Source organism: Rhododendron vialii, chromosome 8a (assembly GCF_030253575.1).
Source record: "Rhododendron vialii isolate Sample 1 chromosome 8a, ASM3025357v1".
NCBI classification, from domain to species: Eukaryota; Viridiplantae; Streptophyta; class Magnoliopsida; order Ericales; family Ericaceae; genus Rhododendron; species Rhododendron vialii.
This window is the reverse complement of record NC_080564.1, coordinates 7,625,813-7,650,216: the sequence shown is the minus strand read 5'-3', so window position 1 is coordinate 7,650,216 and position 24,404 is coordinate 7,625,813. Positions and strand designations below refer to the sequence as shown.

Sequence of the window (24,404 nt, the reverse complement as noted above, 5' to 3'; positions counted from 1 at the left end):
GTGTTTCAGTGGTTCCCTTGCTCATGGCATTTTAATTCCATAACCCTGGAGTGATGCTCTGTTCAGGAGAAATACTAATCCAACTATTTGTATCTTAACCTTTGTTTTGCTCTTTTTTTTTCTCCTTGAAATACTATATAGGAATCTTTTGTCCCCCCAAAATAGTTGGATTTGCAATGACCACCTCAAGAAAATCATGTTGCAAGGCAAAAGAGAAATCAAAAGTAAATAGGTATGGGATGGAGTATGGAAAAGGACACAGAAAACCTACTGTTTGGATTGCTGTAATCTTCCAAGAAGTGGCAAGAGTGTGTAATGTATCACTTGAACTTGTTCACACAAAAAGAAAACAAGAAAGATAACCGGAAAAAAATATACATGTCAACATCATATATGCTTATTTCACATACGCTGCAGAGTTTGAGGAAGGGCGAAACAGTTCGCAGGTAGTTTTCACTGAAATCTACTCTTAAATACTACTCACTCTCAGGTCAATGGAAGATTGCCAAGTCAGCCTCTCAGATTTCATGTTTGGTGTCTCTTGTACAAAAAAGTTGATTTCTCCAAGCAAACTTAAGTTGTCTTTGAGGCTGCTAAAAGTGAACTTATGATCCTCTGTTGGGGAAGAAGAAGAAGACAACGCATGCCGTACTCCTCGCTATGTCAACATATTTCTTCAGCAAAAACGATGTCATATATCAATTGCACTGCATGGAGATATAACAATTCAGATATGCATCATCTTGACTTGTTGAAAATAAACTAATCGTAAGAGTTAAGAGTCTAAGACATCACTGGAGATACATAGTTACATATCGAATTGTGGTTACCCTGTACTCCTTTCCTGGAAGAAGGCAAAAGGAGCTACTAGGTTCCCGAACTTCATGGTAAATTTCAACTGATGCAAGCTAAGGTAGTACTTGGTCAAAAAAAAGAAGAAGAAGCTAAGGTAGTACATACATCATGGCCGGAACTAGCTGTTTAATAGGTCTTGAATAGAGAGCCATATGCCAACAAACTTCTAAAGTACTCAGCATTATGCGACAAAACAAGTTTATAAAATGATTGCTTAAATCAAATAAATTGCTGAATACCATTCAAGGACATTAAGAAGACCAGAAAGCAATTGAAGGAAAAGTCATTTGTTCCAACTCATATGCACTTAAAATTCTGAATTTGCCTGATTTTATTCTCATAAACTCGAGGACTAAAGTAAACTCAAAAGACTAATTGGGAAGCCAAGAGTTCCCACCAATGGACTGTGAAAAAGTAGCAATACATCACTTTACCCTGAATTCACCCTCATCTCATGGTTCTTTCTGAATTGTATTCCACACATAATTGCGCAAATTTTGTCTACTGATATTCTAATCTAACCTATGGATATCCTCAACATACCTTCCTCTCTAGGAATATTAGGTTGATCAACCAAGAGTTGCTGGAGAGCACCTAAATCACTGCCACTGTAATAATAGATAAAACATTACAGTTAGACATCAATCCAAGAGTAAATCACACACACACACACACACACACACACACACACACAAGTCACAACTAAAAATTCAAAAGTTTAACATTTACCGATTGTAATGAGATTTTCAAATAGAGAAGGCTAATAATAACGAAGAACCCTAGACTCTTTTACATACCTGGGCTTCAAGGCTAGAACTGGAAGCGCTGATACAATTGATGATTTAAGAAGGTACCTGAAAATAGAACTGAGAGAGTTTATTGCGAATTCAAAAGAAAGCAAACATAACTATTGGCCCTGTAACCTTACAGCACAGTAAGCACAACTAAGAATTTTACCAAAGTATTGATTTTTCATCAAGACCAAGTCACAATATAAATACATGGGCTCATAATTTACTGCCACGACGGTAGATGGTGGAATACGACTCAATTTCTCGCTGGCATGAAACAGATAGAGTTTGTGGACAATGAGATGTGGGAGCATGTGCTGAATGATAGAGCAAACTCCATTGAGTTAAACATCTCCACGGGCTATCTATACCAGCAACAATTCAGGATTGAAACTACAATTCCTTTTGCTTGGTCAACCCAAATACTCGATGATATAATTAGAAAGTGAACAAAAATGGATGGAGTATAAACGCCATACTCTGATTGGTGCATCTCATAAACATGGATTAGCCCCTCAAGACAATCTGCAAGACATGGTTTTATGCCAATTCGTTGCTGTAGCTGTTTCGGCGCAGCCTGAACAGATCCCCCTTTAACTAGATGCCTACCATCATGAAGAGTTTTCTCAAGAAAGAGAACGATACTGTGAAACTCTTTCCTGAATTTGTTCACCACGATAAAAAAATTTACTTTCAGACACTTGTCAAAGAAGCCATTAACTTGGTTAGTCTGGATTGTGAAACAGTATGATTACCATCAATATTATAATCGTAGGGACACACCACAGTTGAGATGTATCATAAAAACTCTGTACTCTCCAATAAGGATGATTTGATAAAGAAGAACCGAAAAGCATTGAGTTGTTTCTTTATTTACAGCCTTCCACAAGCATTCACAGAACTGAGGAAAGTAACATCAAATTTCTTATGGCTAGCATTTCGAAGATCAATGCCGGAAGCTAAAACAAACAAATCCTAAACTGCTACGCTCCTTTTAACAAAATAATCTTAAGTTTTAAACATTGGAGTTTACTTTTTTGGCCAAGATTTGTTTGATATGCAATGGAGACGAACATGGAAACCCCATACTCACATAGTCTTATCCATTGACAGCAAGATATTTTCCAGAGATTCCATCTGCTTTCTTAAGACCATATCTTCAATGCTGCCAACACATTTCAATGCTCCATAGTTCTTGGGATTTTGGATAAGCTATGATAGAAGAAAATGCACAGATACTAAAATAGGATGAATAATTCAAAAGCTTCTTCACAAGGTGAGTGACATGAGCAAAATGTGCATTAGAAGGACCTGCAACCTCTCGATGATTGATGATGCATTTCGGAACTGGGAAAGCAACCTAGATTGAAGTTCATCCCATCGACTCATTTCGTCTTTCACTTTCCTGAATTTCTGCTGATACTTCTTCACCATCCCCTCCATCCCCTAACAAAATAAATAATATTCAGACTAGTTATGCAAAGGGCAAATAAATTTTGGCCTTAGTTTCTACGATCAGAAGATACTCTAATATACATTGACAATGATCACCCATTCAAAAGCTTACTCTCAGGACTTCGGCACAGGGCCAGGTTAGAAGGTAATAGGGCTCAAGTCTAATACGTTTCTAACAGTACAACTATAGCAGCCCTAGAAAAACTTCAAATTTTATGACATTCGAAATTTAACGTATATGATGCTCTAAGTTTATAACTCTACTTTTTCCCATTACCTCAAGTGTTCAAGCCATCTTACACGCACCCAGGGGCCCAATACTACAGTCCACCAGTGGAGGGCCCATTTTAACCTACAACAATAACTCAAGTGCACACAAACACATGTCCATGCATTGTGTTTCCTCTTTTTCAATGTTTGCTTCCAAGATTGTGCTATATCTCAAATGTATAATCAGTATCAATCTCAAGTTACATACATCCCTTTGCACATGATTCATGATCCACAATGTCCATAAAATAAAATAAACAGTTTATTCAAAAAAAAAAATTCATACCAAGAATGCCCTTCTTTCTTGTCAAAATTTCATGTTAGTATCCTGCATGCTTGTGGTTGCCCTATGTCTTTTATCCTGTGCATAGCACGGACCAGTTCCTACTTTTTAGGGCTTGATCAATTCGTTCGATATTTGGTTCTTGAATTCACAAAGACCAAAAACATGAATAAGTTGATTAAGCTTTTATCGAAATCCGATTGAAATTAATATTGATAAAAGCTTAATCAATTTATTCAAATTTTGGTCTTTGTGAATTCAAGAACCAAATATCGAATGAATTGATCAAGCCCTAATACATATTCGGATAATATGCGTGGGACTCTGATGTGGACCCCAAGATAAGACAATTCTAACCTACACAATTATCGCTTAGATTCATGTTTTCAGAAAATACGAGTAGTTAACATAAAGTAGTGACCATGAAAAGAAAGGTTGTCAAAGCACTCAGTTTAACACCCCCCATCCCCCCCCCCCCCCCCTTTTTTTTGTCAATCGATAGAATAAATCATTTTTACATCAAATATGAAGTATCTCGAGACACTAATCAATTGTGAGAGTCCACGAGACAACCAAGCCCAACATCTCAACCAATACAAAAAATAAGCTCATTATAGGGTAGAAACAAAAAGAAAGAAAGAAAAAGCCCTCTAAGGGAAAAACACCCACACACAGATAGGGAGATTCGAACTCCTGACCTCCTATTGAGATGCAAGAGTTCTGACCAACTGAGTTAGCCCCAGTTGGTTAGTTTACCCTCAAAATGACTCTCTTCTTTTTCTCAATAAGTATAATTAGATCAATATATCTACATCTAAGACTGTGCAGACTTAAAGATTTATTCTTTGCCAGTGTCAGATTTCATCGTTGCAAGTCAACAAAGATGAAGGGAATACCTCATTTCCCTTCTCAACTCAAAAATAAAATCAAGAATTACGGAATTCATGATGACAATATGCAAGCTAAGATTCCATTGGTACCAAAACGAACTGTTTATTAGATTTTTATGAGGCAAACAAAAATATTGCAGACAAGCTTACTAGTACATGATGAAATGTATCAAAATTAGACTTCTTTGGGGAAAACAAACAAGCACCTTATTAGCAGGATAGAAGACTGAAATTTTCAAGGCAGAGAAAAACTCAGCCTTATTCACATGCGACCAAGCACCAAATGGCAACTGAATGGTGTTTGTCAATCTAAACCCAACTCTCACGTTACTATAAATTGAAATGCAGTCCAATTCACATTGTCAATAGCAGCAAGCATTCAAGGCAAATGAGGACTCAAAAGGGGGTTTGAACAAGTTCTAGGAACCCTAAGTTGGAGACTTTGGAACCCTAAATTGACAAGTTGAGAGAGAGAGAGAGAGAGAGAGAGAGAGAGAGAGAGAGAGAGACCTTTGGCGGTGGATTGGCAGTGGAGCCGCTGACGTGGTGGTCGGGCTCGGTGGTGGTTCTAAAAGTCGCTAGGCGCTAATTGGGCGATCAACCAGTTTCGAGCAATTAATCAGATTAATAGGCATCGATAGCCCGCCAGCAATTAATCGGAAATTATCAATTAATTCCTTGTTTTATAACACTGATTGTCATCGGCGGTGGGTGGTGGCCGTCCTCTCTCTCTTGTAACCAGAAGAACGCCCGATTTTGATTTTGATTTTGATTTGGGCTGTTTTCGTTTTCTGCTGTTTTGTGTTTTTCTTTTTTACTAAAATATTGAGTATTTTGTCCACTGAGGGCTCGCCATGTGTCTCTCACCATTTTTTCTTTTCTTAATGTTAGTGGTTACCAGATTTTTTTTGTCTTATTCAAAGAAAAATATATTTATTAGTTTGGCATCAATTTTTTATGAATTAATTCTTCATCATGACAAAAAATATATAAAAGGTAAAAAATTATTATCGAAATTTAAAAATTTTCAAATAAAAATAAAAATAAGTCAATTTTTGTATCTTTATTAAAAAAAAAATTAAGATTTCGATTATAAGTATTTACTACTCATTTAACAGTGCAATAGGAATGCTAAAATTAAAACAGTAAATACAATTAGGGAGTTGGAAAGGAAATCAATAGGAATGCTAACATTAAAACAGTGCAAAATACAGGCTTCTACACATGTTTAATTACATGCTACACAAATACCTCAGCTGTAAAATACTACGATTAGGGAGATGCTCGAATTACACGACGACGAGCAATATTACGCACACAACTTTAAAACGCAACTCCAGACACCACTGCATCCGCGACTATTGGACGCACACGGGTCCACGTGCATCAAACGGTTTGGGACGCAGTTGCGTCTAGAGTTGTGTTTTAAAGTTGTGTGCGTAGACAACTCCGAAAAAAAAAAAATTCAAATTTGTACAAGTGCCTTGATAGTTGTAGGGATGCAAACAGAGGTATCGTTGATACAACGTGCGGCGATGACCGAATACACAGCTTCAGTGAGATGAAAAGCATCCCAAAAGTAGTGATTGTCTGTGGGGGTGCATGGTTGTAGCTCTGGAATGCATCCTGATGTTCCATTTGCCCATGTTGTACAACATGGGTCACCCACATCTCCTAATCCTATACAAGTGTAGTAAATTACAAGGAGAGATTCACTTGTCAAAATTCTTATGTTTCAAGAATGCAAATTAAGCTTTTCTAAAGGAAAAGAGGATGAAAAATAACACATGGCCTTGCATCCGAACCGGGGATGGTGCCGCGAGCCGTCCGTTCGGCAATCCAATGGTCCAGATTTCATCTCGGCAATGAACGGCTCGGATGCTACACGGTGAAGATGAGATCTTGACCGTTGGATTGTCCAACGGTTCTTCGGAAAAGTATGGAGAATGTTGTGTCGGTATCTATGGCAATTTTTAAAAATTTGGAGAGGAGTCAATCGGTACAAAAATGGCTTCGAAACTTATTTGGTTGGTGTTTCAAAACTTGATTTGTGACTATTTCCAACCAATTCCACGGAAATATTTGAAAATATATGTTTTCAAATCCTAACAATCATCTGTGATGAAAAGATGAAAAAAGAGAGAGATGAAACTAATCTTTGTTTTTGGTAATTTAATTTAAAATAGTGTCTGGAATTTTTTTTGCAGAATTGATTCTGCAGACGACGACGTCCGAACAAAAATAATAGAAGATTTTACGAGTGAGTGAATTCATATGATCCCACAAACCATCACGTGGATCCTTCTACATACTGCATTCATTAGAATGAAACCCACACTCTACCAGGACATATAGATCCAGCAGAACTACATTCTCGCTACTTATGTTCCGAAAAAGACCATGATTTTACATATAGCTACTAGCTAGCTAGCTAGAGAGAAAGTATGAATTCGTACCATATCTAGAGGGATGCATGATGGCATCATAGCCGAGCCAGTGAACATGGCCAAGGACGAAGGCTGATCCAGGGAGATTGGATGTCAAGTTCTTCAGAATCGTACCGAGTTGAGCATTGAACAGAGATACAAATCTGTTGATTTCTTCAACACATTGTCCCTTGTGTTTGTATTGCCTTATAATTGAGGGAATGCATCCAACTGGACCTATTTCAAACACTACCATTTTTCTGGCCCCTAATTTGTATAATCTCTGCACATACACAAATGTTCAAGTAAAGTCCATTTGTTTCAGAAAACAGAAAAAATCTGTTTTGATCCTTTTGTGCTTACCATTTGAGATGAAATTAAAGATGAACACTGAATATTTTCTTTTTTAATTAGCAAAAGTAACATTTTAGTAGTAGGGGAAAGGGGATTGGATTTCAACCAAAGGTTGAAAAATCCAGCCAGTTAAGAACAAAGCCCAAACACACCTTAAGGGACAAAGTCCAAAACACCTGTGGGTCTAAAAAGCCCAGATCATACAATAAAGCCCAGCCCAAGAAAACCCAAAACCTAACTCTAATCTTATGAGAAAATTCAAAACACCGCCCAGAATGAACACTGAATATTACAATATATATTGATAACGACGGACAAAATTGTTAATTTGAGCCCCATGAAATTAAATTTAAAAGAAAAAAAAATATTGGGGTGGTTTAGGTTTCTTGTTACTACATCATTTGAACTGAAATCACTTGGTTTGGTTACTCGATTGGAGCTATTTAATCTTGGAAATAAACTTTAAGAAAAATCAAGTAAGGATCAGTTTTTCTAAATTGAAGAATTAAAAGTGGATTAAAAACAAACAATTCTTTTCTTGTACTATCATTTTATTTTGTAGCGTCTGGCTTCATTTTTTGCTAAACTTGCAGAGGAAAAAAATTGACCCACAAATTTAAGAAAATGTCTAAAGAGAATAGGAAAAGACATATTGATGCTGATAAGAAAAATGATATATTGATCCAAGTATTTGATCATGGTCTGCGTATCTTGACTTTGTCTCTACATTAGATGTGTCAAATCATATGATAAATTCAAGGTGTTGGACTAAATGTTCGATTGTGAGTTCATATCACCAATAACGAAAACGCCACTTTATATTTATTCTAGTGCAATTTCGGTCGCAAGATGACACAGAAGACTCTAACCCGCAAGAGTTATTTTTTTCGCAATCCTACTGGTCAAATTGTACGGGAAGTAACAAAAGTACAGTTGCAATGAGTGCATGTGACCTGGTGCCATTGGCCAATTTATTTATTTAGAGAGAGAGAGAGAGAGAGAGAGAGAGAGAGGGGTTACCTCAAGTTTGTGGGACAGAGAATCAGTGAGAAGTTGGGCAAATGAGTGAGGCGAGTAACGTGAGCTTGAGTCATACAAATTGGGTTGCAGATAGTTGTTGATGTAGTCATTGTTCCCTGTGGAGACCAGAAATATTGACTTTGATAAATAGTCTGAGAGCACTTCTGAGCTGCCGAGGTGCTTAGTTAATTCATTTTTAACTGTCTTCCCAAACAAACCAATTTGATCATCCAAATTTAAGCATTTACCCTGCAACAAAAATTATACATATATAGGTACATTTGGAATTACAATCGTCGGGCCTGTTAAAGTCGCTATAGCCTATTTCACATCTTGATTTGTACAAATAAATGAGCAGTGGCTGCTGACAAGCCCTTACCACTGAGAGAGAGAGAGAGAGAGAGAGAGAGAGAGAGAGAGATGGTTAACAAGAAAACTAAAATGCAATTAGATGGTGGGATTGGTCCTCCATTATTAATTGAAATTTGCATAAACTGACTTGAACACCCAAATTATTTAAAATCCTATGGTGCCATTTAAGTAAAGGAAGATAAATACTACCAATAACTAATCTTTAACTCATTTTTGTTGCCAACTATGCAGTCAGGCTTTCTTACACACTTGTATATGAAATCTAGATTTCATTTAATATGACACCTTATATGCTCCAACCACATGTACGTGCTGTGTAGGGCCCACTGAGTAACGTGGTTGGTATTTTGTCTGATTAATACCCCATCAAATGGCTGCCAAAAGACGGTCACCATAGCAATACTCTTTTTTATTTATTTTTTACCTCGAGAAAAAGAAAACAATACAAAAGGCAAACAAATTAGTAAAAAGAAAAAACTAGCGAAGTAAGGAAGTTTCCCAGATGACTTACAATGTAGCTTCCGGTTTCGGGTAGAATGCCGCACGACGCGGACGCGTAATTCAGTCCGGTGAGCGTTCGCGAATTCCGGAAACTCATGAACGGCGGAGACATTGGTAGCCCAAGAAATTCAGCTATTTTCAGGCCACCAAAAAAGACGCCCACAAGAAGAGAAAAAAGAAAAGAAAGTACAGGAGAGTTAAAAAAAGGGTAGCCAGTTCAACTATTCCATTTTCGCAATGCTTTTCACATGATACCTATTCTTTATCAGAAAACCTATGAGTACCGACCATGGGGGAGGGAAAACGCACCGACGGCCGCCGGCGGGCAGTCTCCGGCCACCGGACGGCCGATCCGAGCCGTCCAAAAATTCTAAAACAAAAACCGATGGGGCCCTCGCGGGAATCAAAGGCATCCAAGGTGTGTAGGGTACTTGATCCGAGCACCCATTTTTCGTGTATATACACGTATATACATATATACACGAAAAATGGGTGCTCGGATCAAGCACCCTACACACCTCGGATGCTGTTGATTCCCGCGTGGGCCCCATCGGTTTTTTTTTTAGAATTTTTGGACGGTTCGGATCGGCCGTCCGGTGGCCGGAGATGGCCCGCCGGCGGCCGCCGGTACATTTTCCCTCCCCCATGATCGGTACATATAGCAATACTCTAAGTTCATTTTAAAAAGAGATCAATCGATATCTGATTTCAATAACTAGAGTTTGCCCGTGTCTGAAGGCACGACGCAACATATTTACTACTCCCGCCAACGAAACTGATTTATACGGGAATATTTTTTCTTAAATTAGGATCAAATAGATTTTTTTCTTACCCTTTTGTTTAGTTTACAAAAAAACACACACCCCCAAAAAAATTGAAATTAATCAACCAGGACGCAACATATTTACTACCCCCGCCAACGAAACTGATTTATACGGGAAGATTTTTTCTTAAATTAGGATCAAACAGATTTTTCTCAGCCGTAGAATTTATGAGAGATAAGTTTGAGCCGTTAGATTTATGTACATAGGATTCAAATATTAAGCTGTTTTATTATATAGATTTTTTACATGGTCAATGTTATCAAGAAGCTCTTACAAAATGAAAACTTTGCTTGTGACCGAAAACTTTACATAGATTTTTTTCTTACCCTTTTGTTTAGTTTACAAAAAAACCCCACCCCCCCCCCCCCCCCCCCCCCCCCCCCAAAAAAAAAATTGAAATTAATCAATCAATAAACAAAAATATTTCTTACCCTTTTGTTTAGTTTACGATGTGCCTTGCACTAATTTTATACATGAAATTTTATTACTATCTATCTTCCCATAACAAAATAGAGTTGAAATAAGAAAAGTTAGAGAAGATTTCGCTTTACTTCAGAGAGAGACAGTGCTAAGTTTTGAAAAATTACTTCCCTTTCTTATTTCAAAATTCGGCTCTTTTTTTGCCAATGAAATTTATTGTTTTCTATTTTTCTATAACAAAAGAGAGTAGGAATATGAAAGGTTAGAGAAGATTGGAAATAGAATTTTTCAGTCCTAGCTAGGACTTTTCTCAGCCGTAGAATTTATGAGAAATAAGTTTGAGCCGTTAGATTTATGTACATAAAATTTAAATATTAAGTTGTTTTATTATATAGATTTTTTACATGGTCAATGTTATCGAGAAGCTCTTACAAAATGAAAACTTTGCTTGTGACCGAAAAATGCAAATTCACAATGCATTTCCCAAGAGGGGACTAGTGAGAAGCCTCCTTTTTCGGGTACAGATTGATTAAAGGTTTCTGAGATTGTTCATGAGAAAGATCTCGAGTGTTAATTATACAAGAGAAAACAGCAAAAAAAGAAAACCGATGTCACGCTTTTTGGACCACGGGACATACCTATAAAATCCGCGACCGTTCTACCATTGGTGAATCTGCCAGTAGCTCCTCCGGGGAAATTCACACCATAGGGCTGGAAATCTGCCCTAGCCAAAGTTGGCAAGAAATTGTTGTTTCCACTGTCCAACAACGAATCACCAAGAACATACAACGCCGGAGCGAGCGGGGGATCCGAATTCCCCGATAGAAAACGAGGGAAAATAACCAGACACAGGACGACCGAAAAAATCCCAGTCCCCCTCATGTTAATTTCGCGTGAAAGAGAAGTGAAGGAGAGTGTTTGGTTAAACAGAAAATAAGGAGGAATTTTTTTTCCTGAAACGACAAGGCAATGACATGAGGGAGTAAGGAGCTAGCGATCTGTTTTTGTCTTGAACCAAAAAGGAAGTAGAGCCCATCGATTTAACAACACATGCTACGTAACTGATTTTCTTCTTTTTTTTGTTTTGGTTCGACAGTCCGAGGTGTCTGAGCGAGCTTACACGCATCTCGACTATTTCACTCTTCGGTCCGATCAAACTTCAAAGGCAGACCATCCACACTAGGACTAGAAGATTCACCCTCTTGCGGCCTGACCTTACCGAGTTTCACACATTTTGAGTTTACAGTTCATCTCTGTTGTCACTTTAGCTAACCCTTGAGTTGCTACGTAACTAGTCATACACTTGACGTTGTTGTCTGGATTATTATTTTGTCCACTGAGGGTGGCTAACATTTTTTCTTTTCTTAATGTAGTGGGTCCCAGATATTTTTCGTATTTATTTAAAAAAAATCACATTTATTAATTTTGCATCGATGTTTTGTGAGTTATTTTTTCATCATGATAAGAGAAATCTAAAAAGTAAAAAATTATTATCAAAACCCAATTTTTTTTTTAATAAAGACAAAAACAAGCCAATAAGCTAATTTTTGTGTCTTTATTCAAAAAAAATTAGGTTTCGATCATAATTTTTTACCTTTTAGATTTGTCTCGTCACGACGAAGCAATAATTCATAAAAAATCGACGCAAGTAAATGCTAATGAAGTTTGAATAAGGACAAAAAAATACTCCATTCAAATGGATTATTTATCCAAAACACCCTTTAATACACATGAGGGAGATCTTCACCTCACTTAATTAATTTGTGATATCCGATAATATTAGACCCAAGAAAAAAATACAACATGACAATATAATAAAAAAAAAGTGCCTACGTGTGACAGACTTAAAAATCAGATGCACATGAAGCAGTGTTCGATAATACATGCCCATATTAATGATAATTATATCATTGTTTGTGTGATCAGATAATTAATCCTCGAAAAGCAATTAACGTTAGTTAATGTTACTTAATTTGAAAAGGTTGGCCAGTAGCCCCCTATTTAATGTTATTATCCTCCTTTAAAACCAGAAGTCAAATTCCTAGAGACACCTTACTTTTTTTTTAGTTATTTCCAAGTGGAAAAAAATCGTAACCATTTCTAGTTAAGGTTTTTAAATATTTATCAACTCCAGACATACCAATGAGGTGGTGGTGTTTTTTTTTTCCCTCGGCGATGAGGTGTTGGTTCAGTGGTGAAAACTCAAAATCTGGTTGGACAAGACCCATGTTCGAGTCCCCATAGGCGCTGCTTAGTGGAGCTAAATATACTCCTAACACCACCCAAACATTATGTGACTTTAATTAGTTTCGGCCCCGACATAGGTGAGGTCGGGTCTCCAACAAATAGTGGCGCAGTGTAACAGTCAATACTCCATGACGGAAGTGACAGGAGGATACCACACATGCAGTACTCCCATTTCTAGTAACAAAAAAATTAATGAGATCACGATATTCGTAAACAAAGAGCACTGTAGCACCGTGATGAACTCCTGCTAGTGCTTGTTTTCGCGAATTTTAGTAGTCTGAGGTAGTTTTTGTCATAGATGGTGGATGGGTCATGAAGAAGTCTGGTAATGGAGCAGCTGCTTGGGTTTGGGTCATAAAGCTGGAGAGGATGAGTATCAGGTGGCAACGACGGAAGAGGCTGTACAGGCTCGTATGTATTAGTTTCGGAGGAAATAATTAATCGATGTGGGATAATTTTCCAACACTCCTCCTCACGAGCGATCCCCGAACACATGGAGATGTCAACAAATGATCCGGAACACACCGGATCGCAACGAAACAAAGTACGACTATGGCACAAACAAATTAAGGGGAAATCACAGCTTTCGAAACCTTCGTTCTAATACCATGTTAAAGCATCCATCTCAAATCTAATTGACAATGAGTGGAGAGACCGTCCAGGTTCATATACTAGTTTTGGAGGAGATAATTAACCAATGAGAGACAATTTCCAACCTTCTTCGGCTACTATGGCGGAGATCAAGGCGGGATTGCTGCTCTTAAAATGAGCGATTTGTAGAGATGCATGTCCAATCTTACTATTTATACTGATTGCCTAGTTTTTATTCAGGGTCTTCTTGATTTCTGCTACTTATGTTCCTTTTGTAATAGTGTTAATGTAATTAAGGTTCCTAGACAATATGTCAAGGCTGCTTATAATAGAGCAAGGCTGCCTTGAGGTGACTTTGTATTATTATTGTTGTTGTTGTTTGCAATGGGCTAATTTATTTACTCAAAAAAACAAATATGAACTGAAACTTGGCCGTGGTAGCCAGATGTTGTCCCACTGTAATGGTATTAAGTATACAACTCGTAGATTGTTGATCATTCACCGATTCATGTAAAAAAAAGAGAGGGCAAAGTATGGATCCACCCTGAGCTTAACTCCAAAATCATAGGGAGGCGAATTGATCATTAATAAAGTTCAGAGAGGTCATCTGCCAAACGAAAAAATCTCAAGGAGATAATCCGTACTTTGTCCCCCAAAAAATGTTGATTCGATGTCTTTTCACCTATAAAAACTGAACCAAAATGAACAGAGAAAACCAAAAATTTTAGCATCGTTTTTTCATCAACTCTTTATATATTCCAATCTTTCTTCGTTTTTCTTTGAAAAACTTTATGTATTGTACTCAAAGTATGCGAAAAAAAGGTAAAATTCAAAGTTAGCTTTGAGTAGGCCGAAGCTTGTAATTTTATCCTCAAGTCAAGGTCGATGTTTTGAGTCTTCTCGGCCATAAAACCACATAACAAACGGGGTAGTGATTTCCACACACCGAGATGGTAGCCTAATGGGTAAGGTGCCCTTCATCTCCAGATGAGACTCGATTTTGAGTCTTGTCAGTAATGAGAGGGTGTGAGGTAAACACTTATACTCACTTGTACCTAGGTGGTGTTGTGGTGACGGTCTGTCCCCTCGAACAATAGCTATGGCTCGAACCGGACATTCTACAGCTGGTAAGAAGCCTTTATGGACCCGACTAAGGGGGGTTATTGCTACGTTGGTTGCCCCCTCTCACCCTTTAAATTTCTTGATTGAGATTGGAGCCTTCATGCCCCCCCCCCCCCCCCCCCCCGCAAAAAATAAATTTCTTGATTGAGATTGGAGCCCCCCACCCCCCCCCACCCCCCCCCCCCCCCCCCCCCCTTAAATTTAACCCAACCAACTTATGCAAATCTTTTCAAATTTCAAATTGACATTTGACGCACATGGGTGGAGTAGTTTGTTGGCTAACAGTTTTCGTACAGCGCTACAAGCAAACAAGATTCTGGGTATCAAGAAAACTATTGCCACACAAAGTAGTTACGGATTATGGTGTAGAATGAAAAAATTATGTTGGCTTACAAAATACTGTATTAATTTTATACTACTGATTGTGTTCTTATGGCCTTAACTTAAATCTGAAAATTTGTCCTTATTTGATTTTTTTTTCTCATTTGTTAGTTTTGTGTCAAACTTTTGTGAGTTATTGATTCGTCTCGACAAAGACAAATTGGAAAAGTAAAAAAAATTCAATTTTACCCAAGTATTTTAAGAAATAACTATTTTTTAGCGCAAAAAGTCAATCTTTTTGCTCTAAAAAATGGTTGTTTCTCAAAATACTTGGGTAAAAGTAAAGAAATTTTACTTTTCCGATTTCTCTCGTCGAAACGAATCAATAGCCGTCAAAATTTTGGCGCAAAACTAACAAATGAGAAAAAAATTCAAATAAGAACAAAATTATCAGATTTATATTAAATTCATGAGAACGCAGAGAAATGTAAAAAATTAGTTGAGATAAAGTCATAAAATGCTGTCATCACCAATATTCTAAATATAACAGAATAAAATTTTTGTATGGTCTGTAAAGCCAACAAGGCTTGCTTTTCATAGCAGGCCCATCAAATACCCATTTCCAGAGTTCAATTTTATTTTTTTTTAAAATTCCAGGGCTTATTTCGAACCAATTTTGGTGATCAGAACTGTCTGCTTTATAGAGCTCATTGCTAATGTAATCTGTGTCGGTCATCGCATTAATCGATTGTAAATAATTATTAGAATATGCAAATATATAAATTATATAGATTGAGGTCAGGGGTATCGGTTTGTTTTCTTACTAATTAAATAGGTACTCCTATATTTTTAAATTGTATGGTTCGATGTCCCATCAACGTGTTTGTTTCCCTTGAATTTGTTGACGAATTCTAAAAAGTCAAAGGTTTCAATCACCAAAATTTAATCAAAGTTACTTAGCAGATTAATAATACTGTAAGTAATAATACTGTAAGTAAATAAATCTGGAATGGGCATGAAATTGCAAAACTGAAGTGATCTTTTATGAACAGGAGAGGAGCATCTTTTTTTCTTTCACTAAAGCCCTAAGAGCATCTCCGATCCAACACCATCCAAATCTCTCATATCTATTTGAGAGGATCAAATTAATCTATTTTATTTGAAAAGTAGATTTAGAGGATTGTACTATTTATCTCAACTCCAACCCAACACAACACCTCTCATCTCTATTTGAGAGGATCAAATTAATTTATTTTATTTGAAAAAGTAGATTTATAGGATTGTACTATTTATCTCAACTCCAACCCAACACTTTATTTTTCAACTCCAACGTATATTTGGAGGATATCTTCTATTATATTTAGAGGATCAAAATTCATCCTTTCAAAGTTATCCTCCAAAATGGAGGAGAGTTTTAGAGAAGCCAATGTTTTTTTTCCTTTAAAAAAGGAAATGGAGAATGGGTCGGAGATGGTCGAATGTTGGTGCTTTTGTTATTCCATCTACTCCAGCCAAGTGTTCATCTCTCTCTCTACCGTTTCTTCCATCAAAAGTCCACAGACCCTTTTTCTTTATGACCGTCTTCCGTCATTTACCCAGTCAACACAACGAAACAGCTCTTACACACCCAGAAATTCAACATCAATCCATTGGCTACACGGCTGGTAAGGTATGGCTGTTGATCAAGATTCATGGGCACTTTTTTTCAGTTCAGATAGTTATCTTTTTTCAGGTATTGTATTCTTGTGGAAGTTTACTTTTTCTGGGTTTATAGCATGTTCCTTTAGGTTTTTGAGTGTTGAATTTTTGAGGTTTAGGTCAACCCATGTATCCACTTTGATTGTTAGCTGATCATTAAGCTCCATTGTGCTAGACTGCTGGTTGGTTCTGGGAATTTTGCTACATGGTTCTCTTTTGTTGGTTTTGATATCTAATTATTGTTTCTTATGTTCTCTTGTTGGGTTTGTGGTTTGTTATTGTTCTCTTGTCATTAACGTTTTAAGGATGCCCTTTTAATAATACTCAGGCTAGGCTGAGTTTCCCTTGTTGTCTAAACGGTCTAAACAGGCTGAAGCCCGCAAAAACATGGATCTTAACATAGGTCATTCTCCTCACGTACATCAACTAAAAGTCCAAATAGCGGAAACAACTTGTCTAAAGCCCATAAGGTATAGACAAACTTTTTACGAGAAACTCACCCAAAGACATGGGTATTAATGGAGGTTCATGGCCGTTGGCTCTGAAAAAAGTCTGATTAGTCGAAACCTGATTGTTGTGTTGTTTCTTTCTAGTTGCTACTCCGAATGAAACCAATCGTACCCTACCCTGTGTTGAGCAATGAGTGTACCAGTACCAAAATGAACCAAATCCAACTGAAAAAGAATTAAGTTGTTTTTATAAAAGCACCCTATATAAGGTTGCCTTCTCTATTTGAACCGTAGTTCTGTAACGCAACGTTCTGTTTCGGAAGTCTACATTGGTGATCCTGGGTATTTAACAGAGAGTGGTGAACCTAAATCTCACACCTTTTGCTACCCCTTTTGCTGAGCTCCTGTGACCGTTAAAGTGTCAGGGTCTTACTTAGATATCAATTGGTTTTGAGTTTTGATGTTTGCATCTGTTTGTTTCCGAAATTGTGACAACATGTCAACAACATTAATAGCAGAGACCATAAAGTTAATTAGATGATAAAAATCTTTAATGTGAGCTTCTTCATCTCCCCCATCTCTTCTTTTGTAATTGGAAACAACATAACTGTTCTCTTTAGCATAAATGTGTCCTGAAAGAATGAAACATGTAAAGAGACATATTTTCATCTCTTGATGCCAATTCTTCTGCCTTCATACTCTCATACTCTGAGTCTACCTAGCTCATTAAAATACATTCCCGACTATCGTCATCTTGAAACTGTCAACTGACTCAACACTAATCAAATCCCATTACAAAAACTTCTTAAATCTGTTAACACTTCCTCTTGCACATATTGTCCGGTGGGTTTATGGTAGTTTTATATTTGTTATCACCTGCAATTGACCCAGTTAAAAGATAGTTTTGGTAGTAACCATGTCCCACCACCTATGTAGCACCGACACTCCACCAGGGGTGACGTAGCGGTGTCGGACACGTGTTGGACACCGACACCGGCCGACACGTGTCGGACACTTCTTGTCCTGTTATTTTGGGCAATATTTGGAGTCTGACACTTGATAGACACTTTCGGACACTTCGGGGACACTTTCTAGACACTTTTGACATACACTTTCGGACACTTTTGGGACACTTTTTGTTGCAAGGTATAGATAATAGATGTAATGACTTGGAAAACTATGTACTGCAAAGGTGAAAACAAGGCTATATGGATATAATATTATTAACTTTTATCTTATTTGAATTTTTTTTTATTCTTGATATATATATATATATATATATATATCGGGACGGTTCTGGGGACACCCAAAAAACACCTAAAAAAACACCTCATAGTTCCCGATCAAATTTTGATGATCCAAGCCGCTCAATGTGATCAGAACGTGATTTTAAGGGTACCCATGAGAAATCAGCAAAAAAAATGACCGGGAAGGGCTTGATCCAAACAGTTTCAAACAGTTTTTTATTACACGGTTCAAATAAAAACTGCTCAAATCAAGCCTTTCCCGGTCGTGTCCCCCATTTTCTGAAAATTTACGTGTCGGGGTGTTGGTGTCGTGTCGTGTCCGTGCTACATAGCCCACCACAATATCTATGTTTGCATCAAGAACTACTCCTATCATATCTTCTTCTTTTCAAATACTGCCACACGTGAAAGTATACTTTTCTTATTATATCAACAACAACAACAGTGTTTCTTGCTAGGAGTTTTTGCTCAACATGTGTTAGACATGTTTCTTGTTCCTTAATTTGTCTCCTTTTCTTTTTTATTAATTGGTGACTTCAGACAGTATCTGTGCTTGTTTTGTGAAAGCAGTTAGCCTGCAGCATTTTCCTCCAAGATGTTCTCGTTGCCTGAGTTCCTAAAAAGATCAAAGAATGGCTCATAAAGGTGAATTGGTTGTTATTGGCATCTCCGTTGGTGTGGCTCTTGGCATTTTGATAGCAGTTCTAGCTTTTTTGGGGATATGCTGGTTCAAAAAACGTTCTCCTTTGCAAAATGCTAACAATGACCATAGTGGAATGATTCTTCCAATACGGACAAATGGCCTGGGTTCAAGCATTGACTCTAGTGCAAGTCTCTCAGATTCTGAATATGTTACGGGATCAGATTATCTTCCCAAAGGTTCTCACTTCTCTTGGTGGAGCTACCGTGGTAAAGATGGGTTGGCTTCAGCATCTGGCATACCAAGATACTTGTACAAGTATGTCATATCCTGCACTTTTTAATCTTTTCGGAAACCATATTCAACTTGCATTATTTATTACGTTTCTAGAATCTTCTTCCTTTGCTTGACAATGCATTGAACATTTTTGGGTGCCACAACAAATTTTTTATATTTTGCCTGCTGAACTATGACATTGCCCACTTTAACATTAAAACGTGGAAGGAAAGAAAAATTGCTGTTTTGTATCATTAGTCTTAGCATTTGTACAATTTGTTTGTACGGTCGGTTTTTTATTCTGCAAAAGATGTGGCTGACTGGGCTCCCCTGACCGAATGAAAAGGGGCAACAATTAGTTCTCTCAAGACCCTATATATCAGTTTGTTCTTTTGAGCTGAACAAGACTCTTGAACATGACATAAGAATACCATAGGATTAATTAGTTTATGCCTTTATGTTATTCTTCTGTCCAACCTTCGGTTATGAGGTGTGATTACATCCGGTCTTTATGCAATCCAAGAGCATGTTGACTTCTATAAGTTTGCAAGGCTGCAGTTTCTCAGTTTTCTCATGCATTGGAATTTCCATCATATCCAATTAATTGGGTTGTAGAATAGCTTCAAAATATTATCTTTAACACATATTCCGGGCAATATATGTAGCAGTATACTCCAGAACTTGTAGAGAACTTCTATGAAGCATTACGAACAGAAGATTACCTAGAATTGACTGTAAGCTGCTAAGTTATCTTCTCAAATCTTTTGTTCTACTTATACTCGGTATAGATAAATTGTCAATCTGATGTGAACGAAAAAGCCATTATATTTCATCAAGAAAACAATTAAAGTAGAAACCACTTTTGGTCTTGCTATATCAACCCCCTCCCATATAGGAGTTTGCACGGGTGCTCTTGGATAGTTGGATATCAAAGTAATAGCAATGAACCCAAATGGTATGTCCTTAGCAAGTGCTTTTGGGGTGAGGTCCACTGAAAGGAAACATCTCACCAGTTTTTTACTTTTGGGCTGAACCATCATCTTTTCTTTAATCTAATGTCACTGACCCTTCACAGAAGCATAACTTGACGATGTTCTATCACTCAATTGTGGATGAGGTTGCTGGACTCCACAGGTGGTCTTATTAGGGCCGTACTTTCATATTGTAGGCTACCAAGCAGTTCTTATACAACCAGTTCTTCGACAACGAAAGACTTGTCTAGGATATATAGCTTTGTCTTTTTGAACATGTTAATGGGTTCAGAGTTAAAAACTGAGAGATTGTTTGGTGACTTCTGTGCCAAAACTTTATTTCATGTTGGGCTCTCCTTCAATTTCTAGATCATGCACATGCTGGAGTCTAGCCAGTCGAGGAAATGTTCATTGTTTTGCGCCTTTTCTTAATATTGAAGTGGTCATTCTGGTACTTCTCTTGTTGTTCCACTAACACAAATAAGCACTTATTTTTTGAATTAAAGGTGATGTATTGTGAGAGAATAACCTGTCTCGTAAAATGAGAAATAAGTACTTCAAAAATAAGAATCTTAGCGGAACGGGACCAAGTAGACACTTGTCTCCACATGGCTTATGACATGACAAATTTGTGTAAAAAATAACTGCTTAAAACTAATTTAGCTTGTAGAGTGCTATCTATAGCTACATGTTTATTTGTATTTGTATACCACTATATAGGTATGCTATGAACATTTACTTGTGCCAGATCTAAACCTTTGCACTTTCCCAGGGATATTCAGAAAGCTACGCAAAACTTCACCACTATTTTGGGACAGGGATCTTTTGGTCCTGTCTATAAAGCCTCAATGGCTACAGGTGAAGTGGTTGCCGTGAAGGTTCTGGCTTCTGATTCAAAGCAAGGGGAGAAAGAGTTCCAAACAGAGGTAAAGGCTGAACTAGATCATATTTACAGGAAGCATAGTCTTTTAGATCAGTCATGATATAATTGTTAGTTCCGTGTCAACTGTCAATTTAAGTATTAGAAAGATATGATGCATTATTTTCTGAGCATGGATATTTAATTGATTAAAAAGGTATCACCTTTACTAGCTATGCTACGGTGGGAAATCTTTCTAATGCTGCTAACTTGGATATAGGAATCTTGTGGGGAAAAAAAGAACTTGGATAATTGGAAACCCATGGGTAAATAAGGACTCTCTGCCTCATTGAATGTGTTGCATCCTCTGACCTATTCATGATTTGCCCTCATTATTTTCAGATTTCTAGTTGTTCACTTGCTCCTACCCTGTTCTCCCTAAATTTTTGGTCATGTTTTTTTTGGGTATTTTTACTTTCTGTTATTTTTTGTTTAAACTGTTGTCGTAATTTTTGGGATTAATCATTCGTCTTGACAAGAGGAATAATAAAAATTTAAAAAGGTGGACCAAAGTTTAAAAAGTCCATGTAAGACAACACTAAATAAAACAATATCATCTGTTTGCTATTTCTTTTGTCTTTAGTGAACTTTTTTTTGCTTTTGGTTATAATTTTTTACTTTTTAGACTCCTCTCGTTGAGACAAATGATTAATTCGTGAATCTAACTAAAATTCGGAGAAGACGAACAAAAATACTGAAACAAAACTTTAAGAAGAACGGAGAAATAGCTACCTGATACATACTATGCGGTTGATTTAGTGTAGCCATGTCTTTTTGTAGGTATCTCTACTTGGTAGGCTGCATCACCGGAATCTGGTGAATTTGGTAGGATACTGTGTAGATAAAGGCCAGCACATGTTAATTTATGAGTTCATGAGAAACGGAAGCCTAGCAGATCACTTATACAGTAAGGTCATGAGCCCCTTTTTAAAGTATGCAGTATCAGATCCACTTGTCAAGGACATGGCTGGACTAAATTACAGTTGTCAGATCCTCCGATGATTAACAAACCGTGTTTGTATCTTCTCTCATATTAGATAGAATAATATATTATCCTGCTTTGGTTAGGTCAAGAGGAAGAAGTATTGAGTTGGGACGTACGGCTTGAAATTGCTCTTGATATTTCACATGGAATTGGGTATCTTCATGATGGGGTATGTTAAATAGGTGGTCAAAATGTACCTGCTATATGAATCACTTGTTAATTCTTTCCTTGTAATGACAATTCCTGAAACAGGCAGTCCCCCCCGTCATCCATAGGGATTTGAAGTCAGCTAACATATTGCTTGACAGATCGATGAGAGCCAAGGTAAGGCTGTCAACTGTCATGTATTGTGTACTCCATGAATAAATTAATAAGATACAAATGTACTATTGCGATAGTTTTGATTGCATCTTATGCTCATTGGATTGTGCTTGCTATAGTTAAGTGCAGCTTCTGCTTTCTGGCTTCTGGCTTCTCATAAGTCGTGCCAGTTGTTTGCCACAGCTCATGCTATTGCTTTTGGGCAAAAAACACAGCTTCTGCATAAAAGTTGATTATAAGAAGCATCAATTTCATGTTTTTTTTAATTCTGATTTTAAGGACCAGCTTTTAGCGATCGAATTTTTCTTACAAACACCAAGTGTCTAGTTGTTGAGTATGTATGACTGCCAATTTTGATACAGAAGGAATCAAATGTTATGGATATGGAAATCCAGATCGGGTTATAATTGCTGCATGCTTCTTGTTAAAGATTGTTACTCACGGGAGGGTTTTGTTTGCTTTCCTTGTTTTTCTATCTTCTGATCTTCTGTTTGCCTTAACATACACTATCTGCCCTCTCCCTAGGTTGCTGATTTTGGACTGTCAAAGGAAGAGGCCTTTGATGGCAGAAAGTCGGGCATTAAAGGTACATACGGATACATAGATCCTGAATACATAACCACAAACAAGTTCACGACGAAGAGTGACATCTACAGTTTCGGTATTATCCTCTTTGAGCTCATCACAGCCATCCACCCGCAGCAAAACTTGATGGAATACGTCAATCTCGTAAGTTTTTTTCATTTTTCTCTTCATAGCAATCGTTCTTGGCGAATTTCAGATTTCAGTGGGAATTTAGTTTTTATTGTCATTGTTAATAGTGTCATAATTGTTGTTCTTTCTATCAATAGTAATGCGAACATTCGGTGGATAGTCTCCGTATATGGATAGTAATGCGAACATTCGGTTCAGTAAAAACTGCTCGGATCAAGCCCTTCCCGATCATTTTTTTTGCTGATTTCTCGCGGGTACCCTTAAAATCACGTTCTTAACACATTGAGCGGCTCGGATTGTCGCAATTCGATCGGGAAAGGGGAGGTCCGCACGGTAGACTAGTAAGGGATCCCTCACTGAACCGTTCAATAAAAAACTGCTCGGATCAAGCCCTTCCCGATCATTTTTTTTGGCTGATTTCTCGCGGGTACCCTTAAAATCACGTTCTGATCACTTTGAGCGGCTCGGATCGTCCCAATTCGATCGGGAAATGGGAGTCCCGCACGGTAAGCCCGTGCGGGATCCCTCAAGGGAACCGGACTGTATATCCACGCAATGTGCATTCAATTCCAAACGCGTTGTCATTTCTCACTTTATCCACCGTATTATGGGCGGTTGTTACCAGAATTGGGTTATTAATCTTGATGTTGTTTTTCTCTTCTTGATTCTAAGGCGGGTATGAGTCCAGATGGTGTGGATGAAATTCTTGACAATAGACTAATTGGAGATTGTAAGATCGTAGAGGTGAGGAACCTAGCTAGCATTGCCCACAAATGCTTGCGCAAAACGTCTAGAAGGCGGCCTTCAATCGCAGAAGTTTCACAGGCTATATCAAAGATAAAACAGAGCCGCCTTTCCAAAGATGATACCATGTCTTTTTCTAGAGAAGATGCTGCCGGCCTGGCGTGCCGGACTGAGCTTCAACAAGTGCAGTTGAGCAAAATGAGCAGCATAAATGAAATCATGTAACGTATGTACAGGAATGAGTTTCGTGTACTATCCACAAGAAAAAACAGAAAGGGAAATTATGTTCCCCGAAGAAGAGCTTTTTTTTGTACCGATTCATGACAGAACAATTTGCGAATGAAATTCTCTTTGCTTCATTATTCATAGGGATGGCAACGGGACGGATCGGAGGCGGATATTGACATATCCGAATCCAAATCTGTACCTTCCACCCGACCTCCGAATCCGCCCCGATCCCCGATCGGATATATTTTTGGTCCTCTATCTCCGCCCTGAACGGAGAACGGAGATCCGATAGGAGATTTGGATATCCGAATTTGAAAAAAAAAAACCAGATTTTTGTTCAAAAAGAGTATTTGGGTATAGATCAAGGAGGATTGGAGGCGGATTTTTGATTAAAAAAAAATTATAGATTTTCGAAAATTCGGGGACATATCAGGGCGGATCGGAGATGGAGATCGGATTCGGGGCGGGGA

General features: G+C 37.6%; 3 protein-coding genes across 6 annotated transcripts; 1 reads left to right on the top strand and 2 right to left on the bottom strand.

The window, feature by feature from the left end:
* Positions 1-246: 246 nt before the first annotated feature.
* LOC131299132 (uncharacterized protein At5g43822-like) lies at positions 247-5,315 on the bottom strand. Of its 2 annotated transcripts, none has more exons than XM_058324726.1 (7): positions 5,055-5,315; positions 2,958-3,092; positions 2,740-2,858; positions 2,126-2,251; positions 1,653-1,709; positions 1,399-1,463; positions 247-707 (listed from the first exon to the last, which is right to left on the bottom strand). In XM_058324726.1, exons 2-7 carry the CDS (start codon positions 3,087-3,089, stop codon positions 664-666), a joined length of 543 nt encoding a protein of 180 aa, XP_058180709.1. In that variant the 5' UTR covers positions 3,090-3,092; positions 5,055-5,315; the 3' UTR covers positions 247-663. The 2 variants fall into 2 exon arrangements, with proteins under 2 accessions (XP_058180709.1, XP_058180707.1); XM_058324724.1 differs by having other exon boundaries at positions 2,126-2,305; positions 5,055-5,314.
* Positions 5,316-5,712: 397 nt separating this feature from the next.
* Positions 5,713-11,466, bottom strand: LOC131336320 (GDSL esterase/lipase 7-like). Its single transcript, XM_058372109.1, has 5 exons — positions 11,100-11,466; positions 9,228-9,349; positions 8,345-8,593; positions 7,001-7,253; positions 5,713-6,224 (listed from the first exon to the last, which is right to left on the bottom strand). The coding sequence occupies exons 1-5, from the start codon at positions 11,341-11,343 to the stop codon at positions 6,010-6,012; spliced, it is 1,083 nt and encodes a 360-aa protein (XP_058228092.1). The 5' UTR covers positions 11,344-11,466; the 3' UTR covers positions 5,713-6,009.
* A 4,709-nt stretch (positions 11,467-16,175) lies between these two features.
* On the top strand, positions 16,176-24,065 carry LOC131297997 (calcium/calmodulin-regulated receptor-like kinase 2). 3 transcript variants are annotated; one of them, XM_058323245.1, is made up of 8 exons: positions 16,176-16,411; positions 18,707-19,094; positions 20,796-20,949; positions 21,723-21,849; positions 22,011-22,096; positions 22,180-22,251; positions 22,774-22,977; positions 23,635-24,065. In XM_058323245.1, the coding sequence occupies exons 2-8, from the start codon at positions 18,769-18,771 to the stop codon at positions 23,929-23,931; spliced, it is 1,266 nt and encodes a 421-aa protein (XP_058179228.1). In that variant the 5' UTR covers positions 16,176-16,411; positions 18,707-18,768; the 3' UTR covers positions 23,932-24,065. The 3 variants fall into 3 exon arrangements, with proteins under 3 accessions (XP_058179228.1, XP_058179227.1, XP_058179229.1); XM_058323244.1 differs by having other exon boundaries at positions 16,223-16,406; XM_058323246.1 differs by having other exon boundaries at positions 16,242-16,474.
* Positions 24,066-24,404: the final 339 nt, after the last annotated feature.

Excerpts from the sequence above, each read along its gene's own strand:
- LOC131299132 (XM_058324724.1), bottom strand. The coding sequence starts at position 3,089 with ATGGAGGGGATGGTGAAGAAGTATCAGCAGAAATTCAGGAAAGTGAAA. Across the intron at positions 1,710-2,125 it reads TATGAGATGCACCAATCAGA|GTACCTTCTTAAATCATCAA; the intron begins GTATGGCGTTTA and ends TTCTATTTTCAG. Across the intron at positions 708-1,398 it reads TAATATTCCTAGAGAGGAAG|TGCAATTGATATATGACATC; the intron begins GTATGTTGAGGA and ends ATCTCCATGCAG.
- LOC131336320 (XM_058372109.1), bottom strand. The coding sequence starts at position 11,343 with ATGAGGGGGACTGGGATTTTTTCGGTCGTCCTGTGTCTGGTTATTTTC. Across the intron at positions 8,594-9,227 it reads CCGAAACCGGAAGCTACATT|GGTAAATGCTTAAATTTGGA; the intron begins GTAAGTCATCTG and ends TTTTTGTTGCAG. Across the intron at positions 6,225-7,000 it reads CATGCATCCCTCTAGATATG|GATTAGGAGATGTGGGTGAC; the intron begins GTACGAATTCAT and ends ACACTTGTATAG.
- LOC131297997 (XM_058323245.1), top strand. The coding sequence starts at position 18,769 with ATGGCTCATAAAGGTGAATTGGTTGTTATTGGCATCTCCGTTGGTGTG. Across the intron at positions 22,097-22,179 it reads TTGGGTATCTTCATGATGGG|GCAGTCCCCCCCGTCATCCA; the intron begins GTATGTTAAATA and ends TTCCTGAAACAG. Across the intron at positions 22,252-22,773 it reads ACAGATCGATGAGAGCCAAG|GTTGCTGATTTTGGACTGTC; the intron begins GTAAGGCTGTCA and ends CCCTCTCCCTAG.